This window comes from Acyrthosiphon pisum, chromosome A1 (genome assembly GCF_005508785.2).
Source record: "Acyrthosiphon pisum isolate AL4f chromosome A1, pea_aphid_22Mar2018_4r6ur, whole genome shotgun sequence".
In the NCBI taxonomy this organism is placed as follows: Eukaryota; Metazoa; Arthropoda; class Insecta; order Hemiptera; family Aphididae; genus Acyrthosiphon; species Acyrthosiphon pisum.
The window spans coordinates 96,655,366-96,670,616 of NC_042494.1; the positions used below are offsets into that span (position 1 = coordinate 96,655,366).

At 30.4% G+C, this 15,251-nt stretch overlaps 1 protein-coding gene across 1 annotated transcript; it reads left to right on the plus strand.

Moving 5' to 3' along the window:
- The first annotated feature begins 166 nt into the window (after window positions 1-166).
- On the plus strand, window positions 167-15,251 carry LOC100166362 (ATP-binding cassette sub-family F member 1). The gene is made up of 11 exons (XM_008184810.3): window positions 167-489; window positions 6,396-6,508; window positions 6,593-6,834; window positions 6,989-7,217; window positions 7,304-7,536; window positions 7,630-7,864; window positions 7,942-8,131; window positions 8,232-8,410; window positions 8,480-8,713; window positions 14,785-14,857; window positions 14,956-15,251. The coding sequence occupies exons 1-11, from the start codon at window positions 456-458 to the stop codon at window positions 15,141-15,143; spliced, it is 1,950 nt and encodes a 649-aa protein (XP_008183032.2). The 5' UTR covers window positions 167-455; the 3' UTR covers window positions 15,144-15,251.

Here is a 15,251-nt window from a genome sequence, read left to right on the forward strand (position 1 = left end):
GACCTTATCTTCTAAGACCGTGGTCGACACGATCATATTTTATTATCACATTTTGGTGAACCAATCAGAAAAAAGGATTTTGCTCGACACGATACGACACGGGCAGTTGTGAACCCGCCTTAATGTATAATCTATTTTATCATGCGCTCTACCATGCGCGAGTTTCGACCGATTTTCGTCCACTGCCCGGTGCGTTCTCTTTTGGAGCCGAGTATAGTTTGTTCGCGAATGACCCATTTCTATTGTCCGCCGCAGACGCCGAAATTGCTGCTCACCACCGTGTTACGCCGTTCGTTGAACAACAGTAATTGTCTGCCGTTCAGTCGCCCCCGTGACTTTGTAACGGTTTTGTCGACCAACGTGTTTTTCTCACTCCCCGCCCGCCGTTCCGACTGATCGTCTAGACTTGCAGAGACAACACAAGAGACCGGCGAGTGGCGTCGGATACTTCGAAGATGGCTTCAAACTTCGGAAAATCAAAACACCAAGGTAATCATGATTTTTTTATAAACCAAACGATTTTACTTAACTCTAAAAACCGGACTTGTGCGCACTTTTAATCGTCAAGTGCGCATGCGAACGCGCACTCCAAATATTGTGCATATTAAAATTTTGAATAATAACACAATATTCATTGTACCGAAGGTATTTCGTAATTTTGAAGTGTATAGCGTAGGCAGTAGGCACCAACATAATAATATGTAATATATAATATTATTATGCAATCTAACAATTTAATATTCATTTTTTGTCAGTGAACAATTACGCGTGTCATGAGCATTTTAAATTAAGCACCTACCTATACCTAATTAGTTCACAATTGAAAATGTGTAAACTAAAAAGTACCTAGGTTAGACAAACTAAGAATACCTTTATTTACTTTCTAATTAGCTATAGGTGTCTAGGTACATTCAATGTAAATTATACACTGCAAACACCCAATTAATTGATATTTTAATTCCTAGGTACTTATGTTAATTCAAAAAAACATAAGTAATATACCTACACCAAAGTGTGTTTCATATTTGATTCCGTAAAATTATGGTTACGATTTGTATGAATCTACCTACTTGTAGGATGAAAAACTACGTTCAACTTCAACACTGATTATTGGTGTGTAGGTATTTAAAATTTAATAAAATAAACAATTTATCTAAAACACATAAAGACACTTATCTTTTATAAGACTCGTATTATGGGTAAAACCAAACATTCTTTGAAACGTAAAATATTTAATAATATATAATATAGTACCTACCTATATGTATTTTATTTTACATAAAAATAATTCATTTTTTTCTCATCTTTTGGATTATTTGGCGTACACGCATATTGTACTAGGTATTTACAATGCTATTATTGTAACAGATTTTATTGTATTTTCTTAATAATTTTACATAATATTTATTATTTATAATATAAACATAGATCATATAGATAGTAGATAAATAGGTTATAGCTAGGCAGGTACTTAAATATTTATACCAAATTATTGTAAAAATTTTGTTATGCCTATATCATACAATTATTTAAATGTATACAATAGGTTAGGTGACTGTATTTTTTACTAATGCATATTTTTAATTTAAATATTAAATAATAATGTACCTATTTTCATATTTTGTTTGAATCAACTAAATATTAGGTATATCTACCATTTCTAAATATGTACCTACCTACTGTAAAATGACAACATTGATCTCAAAAACTTGTGCGATTAAACTTTGCGGTCAATTTAATGCTAAATGATGCATATAGGTAAAATCAAACAGTTTTGAAAGAACATCAACTTTTTGGAACATAAAGATAGGATCAATCCATTATTAAATTATAATAACTAAGGCTTGGATGTTGTTACATTAATTAATAGTTAGTAAAAGTTATAACTAGACTTAGGGACTTAAAAGCTCTAAACACACACAAATATGAGCAAATTTACACTATAACTAGACAATTTTAATAGTTTTTTGCAAATTTGAGCCACCTTGATCCTGCTTTGTTTGCAGAAGAGACTGACATTTTAACATTTTTGAGAATAGCATCTACCTATAACAATATCCAGAACAATATAGATAGTTAAATAGGTATTTAATAATTTTAGTACGTACATTTCAATAAAATAATAGATTCACTTATAACTATTAAAAAGAACTGATGACTTACAGGTTCTTTTTAATTTATTGGACTTTTGCCTGTCAAGGATACTTTGTCCTCCAACATTATTTGTAAATATTTTATCCATAATCAATTTTGGGACTTTTCCAATATTTAATCCACGGAAGCATTTAAATTTGTTATTTATAAATATATAATATAATAATAATAATATTTATTGGCCAAGAAATTAGAAAATTAGTAAATAATATAATATATAACATCATAAGTGTGCGCACGGGAGAGACAGGAGAGACAGCTGCCTCTGCTGCAAGAATTTTCGCTTCCCCAAAATCTTATACATTAATACCATGAACTAAGATAGTATCGAGGATAGTATGGACTGGTGACAGTGTTAATATCTGTGGTCAAGTTATTCAACGGTATTTCTGTAGTGGGAGAAATTTAGCGACTGAAACGCTATCTATTTCTAACCAGCGAACGAACGGAACATAGTTGAATAGTTGATATTTGGTAATTCATGAAAATAACACTACGATTGCTTCGGTTGCAAGATTTCCCTCTCTACGGAAACTATGTTTTAAAACCAAACCGCACCACTACCACCCGCCCATCATGTCGCCATCAGTCCATACTATCTTAGTTTGTGATTAATACCTACCAATTTTTGATAATACATATTTAAATAATAATAATAATATTATGTTCAATATTGGTATACTGGTACCTATTTGAAAATTGTAAATATTTAATAATAATTTAAAATCGACAATAATATTATATTGATAAGACACCTTCAAGTTTCAACTATGGTTACTGGTTTCTTCTTTGATAATACCGACTTATCATATCATCAACCTAATTCGCAAATCACTTAACACCAAAATGACAACTTTTCAGGAGAGTAAAAAAACGTTCCAAACATATCGTAGGCCTGATTCCCTATTCGCCTAAGTCCTATCTCCATCATATTTTACATATTTCGTTAAACGACGTATGGAACTTAAATTTCAAAAGTTGTTCATATTATGTTTTTTTATTTATTAATTATAGATTGTGATCGGAGTGATGAATGTATTGGTTTTACAATGAAGTGTGTTTTTTTATTTTTTTTTGTCTGACATCCCCTTTTGGGACAGTAAAAGTGCTTGGATTTTCTTCTACAGAATCTTTTCTGATAGAAAAGTGAATCTAGTTGGTTCTATGAGGGGTCAAAAGTTTTCCAGTAGTTTTCAAAGGCGTCGTGAAAAACAAAAGAAATATTAAGGATAAACAGGAATTTATTCGCAAAATCGATTTTGGTTTTTGGTGTAACTCTAAAACAAATTACAGTAGATATATGAAATTTCGACTCAATGTGTATATTAGCATTTTCTATACACTATAGCATTTTCAAAATACTTTGACTTATTTTGAGCTGTTTACGGACATCTTCAATTTCCCATTTTTTTTAGGTTTTTATTAAATAATTATCAAAAAAATTTTTTTGTTGCGTAAAAAAACTTGAAAATTTAATAGAAGGCTCATAATATAATGTTTCAGACAGATGAAAAATTTTGAAAATCCATAGTCACAATTTTTTTTTATATAAGCATTTAAAGTTCAAATATAGACAAAATACGTAAAATTTATGAAAATGTGAAAATTATTTTGAGTTAGAAATTCATAAAAAAATTTCTATTTAAATCTAAGATTTGAAAATGTAATACAAGATTCCTCATAAGTTTTCCTACCTTTATCAAAAAAAAAAACAAAATGTCTGAAAACAAATCAAATTAAATTTTTATCAGCGTTTGAAGTTCATTTTTTTACAATATTATCATTCACTCGATTTCTCATGTAGCTATTTTCTTATTTAGTGGAAATTCAAATTTAACACCTCGTTTAACACCATCCAATACCGTAACCCACTTGTAATTTACTGTACAGAAGAGCAACACCCACTTGCCCACCTTTTTTTTTATTGTGTCTTATTGATTGTCAAAGATATTATAAAAAGAACTTTGGTGAACTCTTTTGGTAATTTTATGTTTAACCTAACTCTTAACTGTATAGAACAATATCACCGCTTAATAGAACCATATACTTGATTTTGCATGAGGATTTATTTAAATTATCGTTGCCTCATATCAAACTGGGAAAAAATCGGGGGAGCTGTTTGGAGTCTGGACCTCTTAGCTAAGGTATTGCCTCCCTTGCTAAGAAGACCTGCGCACACTTAAGTATAACATAGTAAAATGGCTCATCTCACCACTAAGGATGAACTCTTATAGGTGATGATGGAGTACTATTAAAAGGATTAGTATACATTTATACATTTTATAATACTTTTGATATTTCCGTAAAAACTGTGTAATCTTAATTGACTATAATTAAAAAATATTATGCATAAATAATATAGCATAAATTGAAAATGCTCAAAACTCATTAAAAACTGAATAATTTAAAAAAAAACCATCATACAAACACAGATTATGTTCTTACCATCAATTTTCATAATTTTTTTTTTTTTAAAGTTTCCCTGACATAATGTCATCTAAACTTATTGTTGATTTAATTAAATTTTTTTACAAAATTATACTACTGCATTATAAAGTATTTACAATTTTGTGGACATTTTTGTCATTTTTATATCTTATTTTGAGTAATTCGTTGCTTTTGATAAATTTATATAGAATTTTACAGTAAAATAGAGTAAATATTTAAAAAAAAAAATGTATTTTTATTAATTTAAAACTAATATTTGTAATTTTTTAGGTCCTTTTTTAAGGACATTTTTTGTCATTTTTATGTCATTTGCATTTTTTAGGTCATTTTTTTATTGTTTTTAAGGTCATAAACTTCCAAGCTCTACTTATGATTATTATTTTTAAATTATGTGTGTTCCTTCTATATCTCACTCTGTTTATTTCAACTAAATACTCGACTAAATAGGACCGGGTCACTTCCAATTTTCTAATTATTACTCATTTTATCCACTTTTTGTTTTTGATATCTCTTACTGAGACCTGCTCATTTACCTTAAACTCTTCTCTTTCTTTTGCTCATCTGTTATAATAAATTTTTGCCTTTACTTTTTCCTTGTTAAATGTCTCTTTTGCATTCACTAACCTTGGCTTTAGTATTACTTTTTTTATTGGTAGTTGTGTATTTAAAACTTTTGACATCAATAATTGCACTGGGGAGTATTTACTAACTGGTGTGTTCCTATAGTTTAAAAGAAATAATTGTAAATCTTTTTTCTCCATAATGCTTTTTTTATCAGCATTTTAGCAATTCCTACACAATTTTCAGCTAGCCCATTACTGCGGGGATAATTTGGGCTCGACGTTATTATTTTAAATTTATACTTATCAGTTAAGTTAACACTAAATTATTTGAATTCATAAATTTCAAATGACATATTATCGGCTATTAGTTCTGAAGAATTACTAAATCTTGCAAATATTTCCTTACAACAATCTGTTCGAGTAGCTCTATTTGCACTTTTAATTGGTATTACTTCTAACCATTTGAAATAATAGTCAACTATTAAAAAATATTTTTTTCCGGCCTATACCGCTATTTCTGCTCCTAGGTTTAAAAATGGTATTTCGGGTATTTCATGTTGAATTAATGGCTCTTTAATATTATTATAAGAAATTTGTTGACAGATATTACAACTCAACACAAAATTTTCTATATTACTATTAATACCTGACCAATAACAATGTTGTCTTGCCTTAAGTTTTGTTATATGAACTCCTAAATATGTTTCTGAAGTAACTCCAAAATTTCTCTCCTTGTTTTTTTATATGGATTAATAATCTATTAATCCTATATAGAAGGTCTTCTTCCATTGTTATTTCATTTTTAAATTTACTAAAATGAATTAACTTTGAATTATTGAGACTTTTAGCCATCCATTCTTATAAAATGCTATTATTGTTTTCATGAATGTTGATCAACAGTGTTAGCACTGATATTAGAATACAGTTTTAAATAACTTTAAACACAAAAATTGCTACTCGGGCAGCAGCAAGCTAGAATGGGAAAGCAACCCGTATGCTGGCCGATATAGTAAATGTATGAAACGCACGGCATGGTCACCTAATTAGTATTAAGTATTTTAATTTTTAGTATTATTTAATATTTCTTTTAAAACTATTCGAATAGTCCAAAAAAATAATACTATTCAATAGTGCTATTTGCATAGTCTATCAAACTGTTCGAAAGTTTTATTTATATTATATATTATATTTATAGCACATCACTAATATTAACGTGTACACATTAATTAGAGCAACTTGTGGAGGTAGTGAACGTGCCCAAACAAAATTTAAAATCTAATGCGCTCGTAAACAAATCGGATGAACTCATCTCGCATAAAAAGAAGAAACAAATTAAAAAAGAGGTACACATGATATAATTTGAATAGTTATCAATAACCGCTGGACTTGTTTCGATTTGTTATAACCATATTGTTTGTTCTTTCAAGGTGGAGTATCAGAAAAAAATGAATTTGATGACGAACAAAGGAGGCCACGGCCACTCAGAGCTAAATGCCAATTTCTCTTTATCTCAGATACAAAAGTCTGTAAATCAGCGTGTTGCCTTAGAGCACGCTGTCGACATCAAAATCGATAGTTTTAGCATCGCGGCCAAGGGTCAAGACATGTTCGTCAACGCTAGCCTGCTGATTGCCCACGGCCGGCGGTATGGTCTGGTCGGGCCAAACGGGTGAGTACTGAGCTTATAAATTATGGGTAATTATGTTCACCTGTAACAAACCCACATCACCTTCATAGTTGCCATTGTGACAATATTAGTTAGTTTATTAATTTATCTTCCTCTTCATCTATTAACAATGTCATTCTGTCAATGTATTGCACAGTCACGGGAAAACAACATTACTCAGACACATTTCTGAACGGCTTTTCGACATTCCACCGGGTATTGACATCCTATACTGTGAACAGGAGGTAGTGGCTGATGAAACAACGGCGGTTCAAGCAGTACTTAAAGCGGACAAGCGGTGTACGGAGTTGCTAGCTGAGTGCAAACGACTTGAGGAAACTCAAGAAAAAGGCACGGGCGAAGACATAACAGAAAGACTAAACAAAGTAATTAATGGTTGAGTGGAGGGAACCGTGGGATTTGGTAATCTGGCAATGTATCTCTAAGACACCATTTTTTTCTCTTAACATAGGTTTATGACGAGCTCGAGGTGCTCGGGGTCGACTCGGCTGAACCCCGGGCTCGGCGCATACTTGCCGGTCTCGGTTTTTCCGCGGCCATGCAGGACCGGGCCACCAAAGACTTCTCGGGAGGCTGGCGGATGCGCGTGTCTCTTGCCCGGGCACTGTTTCTGGAACCTACGTTGTTGTTACTCGACGAACCGACTAACCATTTGGACTTGAACGCTGTCCTATGGTTGGACAAGTAAGTCGCTTCGAGGTGGTTAATGCGAATATCATTGCGTCAACACACCACATTACATACATGAACGGTTCTCGTTAAACAGAGTGTTGATAGTTACTTACAGGGATGGAAGAAAACTCTGTTAGTCGTATCTCACGACCAGAGCTTTTTAGACAATGTGTGTAACGAAATCATTCACCTGGATCAGAAAAAATTGTTCTATTACAAATGTAATTACAATTCCTTTAAAAATATGTACTCTCAGAAAAAAAAAGAGTCCATTAAGGAGTATGATAAGCAGGAAAAACGACTGAAGGAATTAAAAAAGGGCCAATCGAAGAAGCAGGCCGTATGTTTTTCAATATCCACTCTCATCCTGACTGCTACCCAGGGCTAACCTCTAATGAAAATATTGTTTGATTATAGGAGAAAAAACAAATAGAAGTATTGAGCCGTAAACAGGAAAAGAACAAGGGCAAAACAGGTAAAGGTGCTGGCATGGACGATGATGATAACACTGGACCCACGCAGCTATTACAAAAGCCCAGAGACTACCTCGTCAAATTTTCGTTCCCCGATCCCAGTCCATTACAGCCGCCTATACTGGGTCTACACAGTGAGTCGTCTCCAGTAACCTAATTCACTTGACATAATATTATTATTAAAGGATAAAATGTCACATCGATTGATATTGTGTCCCACACTTAATTGTACAGATATAAGTTTCGCATATCCCACTCAGAAGCTGTTGTTTAAGAACGTTGATTTTGGCGTTGACCTCAACTCCCGTATAGCTATTGTCGGGCCCAACGGTGTAGGAAAGTCCACGTTCCTCAAGCTGTTGACCAATGAGTTGCAGCCTAGCATCGGTGAAATGCGAATGAACCATCGGATGGTATGTATACACACGCACTCATTGATAGTTGAATGAAATCGCAAATTGTCTCGCTCTCATTTTTTGCAGAAACTCGGAAAATTTGACCAGCATTCTGGTGAACATTTGACAGCCGAAGAGACGGCCACCGAATATCTGATGAGGTTGTTTGACTTGCCATACGAGAAAGCGCGCAAGCAGCTGGGTACTTTCGGGCTGGCTAGCCACGCGCATATCATCCGCATGAAGGACCTGTCTGGTGGGCAAAAGGCCCGTGTCGCTCTGGCTGAACTCACTTTAAATGCTCCTGATGTTATTATACTGGTGAGTTCCGTGATATTGTAGCATTCAACTCTGGGTAAAATCCTGAGTTTTTATGGGTGCTTGTAAAAATGATAAATAATATTGAAAAAAAATCAGTACCTATTCAAAACAATATTATATTGTACCTAGCAGGACAATTTAAAAACATTTGAAATCTGTTTTTGATTTTTTTCTAATATTACCATGTGATATTAATATAATATAAAATTCTAACCTATAATCATAGTTGACATTGATATTTGTGTAATTTTTTGCGACATGATATATCTCTTTAATAACATGAATATAAACAATAATAATTTGTTTTATGAAAACGAGGCTCAATTTTTAGAGGGAGAATGAAGGATATTATCTCTTAAAACTTTTCTATAAGCATCATATGATAATCTAATATTTGGTAAACATTTCATGTTTGGTGCATGAGCTCTTCTATAATGAGAAACAGATGGGTTGAATTTTTTTATGTGCGATTTTATAGAATTTAAGGATTATTCACAAGTCTGTTCCGTGGAGAATAATTATTCTTATCTATAATAGGAGACACTATGGCATTTTTTTTTTTATCCTCAATACTTGAATAATATATTTTAAATATAAATGAATCATTCTTTGTTTTACATCCAAATGTAGCTAGAAAAAAAATGCTTACAAACACTTACATTTTTCCCATCTAGGTTTTTAAATGAATATATTTCTAAGACCATTGTTTTTTTATTTCCTCTCTTTTGTCTCTTCTACGTTGAACATTCTTTTTCTCCACTGATGTGAGCACAAATATTTTTCTTTCTGCCACAGATATATTCCAAAAGACTCTTTTTATAACTTTTCTAAGAGCCTGAGCTATTTTTCTGTACATTTTTGTTGGTATGAAAATATATATGTTTCTCGCTTTGTTTTTGTAATAACAGTTGTTTGTGTTCATATGGGGTTTTGCAACTTCTTCTTTATTTGACTGTAGTGCATTATTTTGACCATGTTATTCATTCTAAAAACCCATTGGGAAAAATATGTTGTTCTTTTATTAATATTTTAATATTATTTTATATAATATACAATGTTAAGTATTATAATTTTTACTTTTACTATTAAACTATCTACAAACAGTCAACGATATTAAAGTAGCAAAATTATGATGATTCAGCGATGCATTTGTATTTTGTACACCAACAACAATTTACTAATCTGTGATAACATGCCTATAAATAGAATATTTGTTAATAATTCAGTTTTACATCAAATTGATGGTGAACATATCAGCGGTATGTAAGTTGTGACCACAATTGATATACCTTTAATATTCAGGGTGTTTCACGATGAACTGACAATTGCAATAACTTGTATTCTAATCAATATTTTTTTCATTTTTTTTTTTTTTTTTTTATATATTCAATAGACTTGCACTATACGTATAATATAAACTTTTTATTTTTATTTTTTTTACAGAAAATAAAAAAATTTAAATTTGATTTAATTTTTTTTTTTTTAAATTCAAAATAGCCAATTTATAAACATATTGAAAAAAAATTGATTTAACGTTAACAGTATTTAATTTGAGTAATCCGTTAGCGACTTCTTTGCGTTTAAATATTCGCTCGATTTACTGCTGTTGGGCAATCTATCAAACCCAACATTAAAAACCAGATTAAATCTTAATTTAAAGATACCCATTACGGTCATAATCGATAATAACTAATAAGTAATAAGTACAATGGTCATACGAATTGGACATTTGGACCTTCCTATCTAATCCCCACTCCCACCTGCAGCAGCTGAATATCAGCTATTAAGTATAAAAATAACATTTTACAATTTACCATCATGGTTACATAATGTGGCACTGGTTATTGATTCTTGGTATAGGGTCTTACCACTTATCGCATTATCCGTGAGGACTTGCCCATTTTGATATCTCCTGAAATAAAGGAGATATAATAATTCTGGTTTTTTAATAAGACTTACAGGGACGAGAACTACAAATATTTCATTGTTTTGGTAAAAAGTTAAAAAAATATATTTTTTATCCATGTCTTTATTATCATTATCTATGCGAATCACACAAAAATGTGGTGGCCATATTCCTAGTTTTCAATCAGTGGTGACTGGTGACCATATTACAATAGTTTTTAAAAATTACAATATAATATGTATCTAAAAATCATGACATTATTAATTACATTCCAATTTTTAGTAATTATATTTTTATTTTTTCCACTATAGTAATTACTAATTAGTAACAGAATATTTTAATATATTATTTTTTACATTTCATACCATAAAACTTCATACACTCGATTTAAAAAAATATTAAAGAATATAATATTGAGAATTGTTTATAAAATTTTATATTTTAAAATCATAATTTTATGCTATAATATGTATTGGATTGGACCATACAATATTATTGAACAATCAAATTATTATTAAAACATGAGAATACATAAATATATAATTATTAATTATAAAATAAATTAGGCTCAATTTATAAATATATATATTATTTATTTATAAGTAACGCGAATAACCTCAGTAATAATTAAAAAGTAGGGCTAGGAACTTATAGGAGCTTACATGTTTTTCAATAATCATCACAGCTAGTAATATAAAATTATTTTTTTTATAGAAGTAAGAGATTGAGGCAATTATTAATTTTGCAGTTTTTGCATATTCAGATTTACCCGAGGATTGACCTATATGTATATATTTTGTTATCTGTATTTGTATTTTAAATTCATTTTTCACATATTTTAATTTAAAAAAATTATATAGGAATTTGACCTAAAATATAAAATGTTATACAAACTATACAATACCTATTTAATATGAAGTTTCTAGAAATTGAAAAAAAGTAGGTATACATGATTGCCGAAATCTATCTACTACTTATATTTTGAATGTGTTTTCCTAAATATTTGTTTAAAGGCTAGCTTAAAGAAGAAAGTAAAATAGTGAATAATTATAAAAAACAAAATTAAAATTTGAAAAAGAAATAAAGTATTTAGACCATATTTAAAAAAAAAAAAGGTGAGTAAGTGGATGTCGCTCTGTTGTACAGTAGGTTACAAGTGGGTCACAGTTTAATGGATGGTATTAAATTTGAATTCAATGATATAATATCATTGTATAAGAAAAACGATTCTGAGCGGAGATGGTATGTCAGTCTAGGTATAAGACATAATATTATATTATAGTCTATAGGTAGTGTTTAAAAAAAATTGACATATAATAGGTACCTATAATAAATTCCAAATTAATCATATCATAATATCTATTAGGTACTTATAACGCGTTATACATCAACAAAAAACCGTGGTACTATCATAGATATATAATAATATAGTTTAGAAGTTTCAAGTACCCACGAATAATATTATACAATCACAACAAAATAACTAAAATAGTTATCCTAGGTTTTTAATATGTAATTTCGTCCAAATTTGTACTTAAAATGACTATAAAAATAAACTGTGTAAATGTATTTTTTAGATTTTTTGGTAAAGGAATTAATTACTTACGTGGCTATAAAAATAAAAAAAAACTACTAAGAGACTTACAATTTTAATAATTAAAATTCTACTTTGACACATAACTGCTTTGAAGATAAAAAAACGACTGTTGAAATATCCTAGATTATTCATTAAACATTGGATATACTATAATTATATAATTTGATAGTGTTATCTATTTACAAAAAAAAAAAAAAAATAGCTTTAATAACAAGTGTGTTAGGCCATATTCCTAGTTTTCAATCAGTGGTGACTGGTGACCATATTACAATAGTTTTTAAAAATTACAATATAATATGTATCTAAAAATCATGACATTATTAATTACATTCCAATTTTTAGTAATTATATTTTTATTTTTTCCACTATAGTTATTACTAATTAGTAACAGAATATTATAATATATTATTTTTTACATTTCATACCATAAAACTTCATACACTCGATTTAAAAAAATATTAAAGAATATAATATTGAGAATTGTTTATAAATTTACATCATTTTCACTGTTTTTACATTTGATGCACGACACATCCTAACTCCCAATACATTTCTTTAAATAGTAAGTAGTATAAATTTAAAAAAAACTTATTAATAAACGTTTTAACAGTTATTGTTATACAATACATAGTATACATAATACATTTATTTAAATAGAAGGTAATAAATAATAATACATTTACAATAAAAAGTATATGTTATTTAGAAATATTTGTACCGTAAGTTGTTATTATAAAATAATAATAATAATAATAATAATTTTTTGAAGAGAAAAAAATTCTAATTACAAATAGTACAATATTATAGAATAATGTTGAGTTCTTTTTTAATTTGTACCTACATTATCTCAATCTAAGTAAGAATCTTACTTTTGGCCATTTACTAATTTTAATTCAATAACATTCTATTATAATTAGCCCTATATGTATTACATTGTACATATTATAACCAAAGTTCTTTCACTAATGCTACTAGTCATCAGTCAGTGGCGTGACGAAGGACTTTATTTGAGGCCCTCAGGCCCTTTTTACCTCAGTTTAAAGGAAGGGTGGTGGGTGTCCTGGAGACTAGAGGCATTTCACATATTATAATAATTTATTAAGTGTGTACTAAGACTAAGCCAATCTTTTATATATCTTTTATATTGGGGGAACTTCACGTAGCCCACCAGCGTCTATGAAGGTGTCTTCCATATGTTCCATGTAGTAAACTTCAAAATAAAGATTGAAATCCCTCACTCTGGAGCAGTGGTTCCCAACCTTTTTACCACCACGGACCACCTCGACAATATTTTTTAGGTCACGGACCACATCAATTTTACAAAAACTAGGAAGACCTTTTTTTTTATTATTATTATTATGTAATATAAATTTATAAATAAACGCCGTCAGAATCGCCAATGAGTTACTACCTTCTTCGTTGGAAGTCGAGAAAAAACAGTTACAAATTTTGCATCACGCCCCAAAGGAAAAATGAAATATTTTTAAATTATGTAGGTAGGTATGTCTCGCGGACCACCTCACGATGTCTCGCGGACCACCGGTGGTCCACGGACCATAGGTTGGAAACCAGTGCTCTGGAGGTTTTTAAGAATTGTGATCATTTTAATTTTTAATTGTGTAGTATTTTTTTATTATTATTATAATTAGACATTTATATTAATTGTATTCAACAATTATTTTCATAAATTAATTTAATCTTATCAGTTTTTAGAGCTTCTTAATTTCACCTCAATACGCTATTTTAATTTAAGGGTGGTAAATTCACGCAGCCCCCCCCCCCCCCCCCATTTTATTCGATCAAAAAATAAATAATCAAACCTTCGCTTATATTTTTAAAAATTTTCGATGGAAGTACCATCCACTACCAAGTTAACACTAAAATTTTCTACAAAAAGATAGTCATAGTATTGATTACGATGTATAAATAAATAATATTTTGATTAAGACGACGTCGTACCCCGCGTGTGTTGTCCCCGTCTTACAAACGTACGACAGCAAATTTTCGTTCGCTAGTTTCAATAGGATGCTGTCATTTTTGATTTTAGAGTGAATTGACCTATTATAAAACTTTTAGGTAACAATATTATCTGTGCCCTCTCGTTGGTTTTTTACGATATTTTAATTTTTAAGTGAGTTATTAGTATGTAAAATATTAATGTTTGAAAATGCTCATAACTCCCTGTATAACGAAAACCGTGGTTGCGACACAGAATATACTACAAAGTATCAAATAGTAAATATGGAGATAATGTGTTTTTAGTTGCTATTTAAAATGTCTTGAAAATAAGCGAAATGACAATAACGCCATGTCACTTTTTTTTACTGCGAAAAATGGTACAAAATCACATTGTTTACCCCCAGGTAGCAATATCTCAAATATTGACCAAAATGAGAGATTTTGCTTTTTTGCTTAGCGAAGCGGTATGCATACAACACTATTAAAAAAAAAAATATTTGCTGACATTTGGGTAGTTGACATTGCTCTTTTACGCTACTAATTCAACTAATAGATATTTACAGTATCATTTTACCATGGCTGCTGCTAATCATTTCCTAATTGTTACAGGACGAGCCTACAAACAACTTAGATATTCAATCTATTGATGCGTTAGCCGAAGCGATAAATGATTACAAAGGAGGTCAGTGATATTATATGCATAATTTATTCATATATTTTCCGCTTCAGCCGACCCGCACAATCTCATCATATTTTATCTTGTTTACGTTTGCAATAAAGGTGTCATAATTGTATCTCACGATGAACGGCTGATCCGTGACACAAAATGCACGCTATGGGTTATCGAGGACCAGACCATCAATGAAGTGGATGGTGACTTTGATGACTACCGAAAGGAGCTGTTGGAGTTTCTGGGTGAGGTAGTCAACAATCCTAGTATCGCAGCCAACGCGGCCGTCGAAGAATAACAGCCACCACTGTGTCGTCTTATTGATTATTAATTATATTGTTATGTATTACTGCCTATATATTTTATGAATAAATGTATAAAAAAAAAACCTGATGTATTTGACAAT

Coding starts and splice junctions, on each gene's coding strand:
- LOC100166362 (XM_008184810.3), top strand. CDS start 456: ATGGCTTCAAACTTCGGAAAATCAAAACACCAAG. Junction 6,509..6,592: donor AGAAACAAATTAAAAAAGAG/GTACACATGATA, acceptor TGTTCTTTCAAG/GTGGAGTATCAGAAAAAAAT. Junction 8,411..8,479: donor TGCGAATGAACCATCGGATG/GTATGTATACAC, acceptor CATTTTTTGCAG/AAACTCGGAAAATTTGACCA.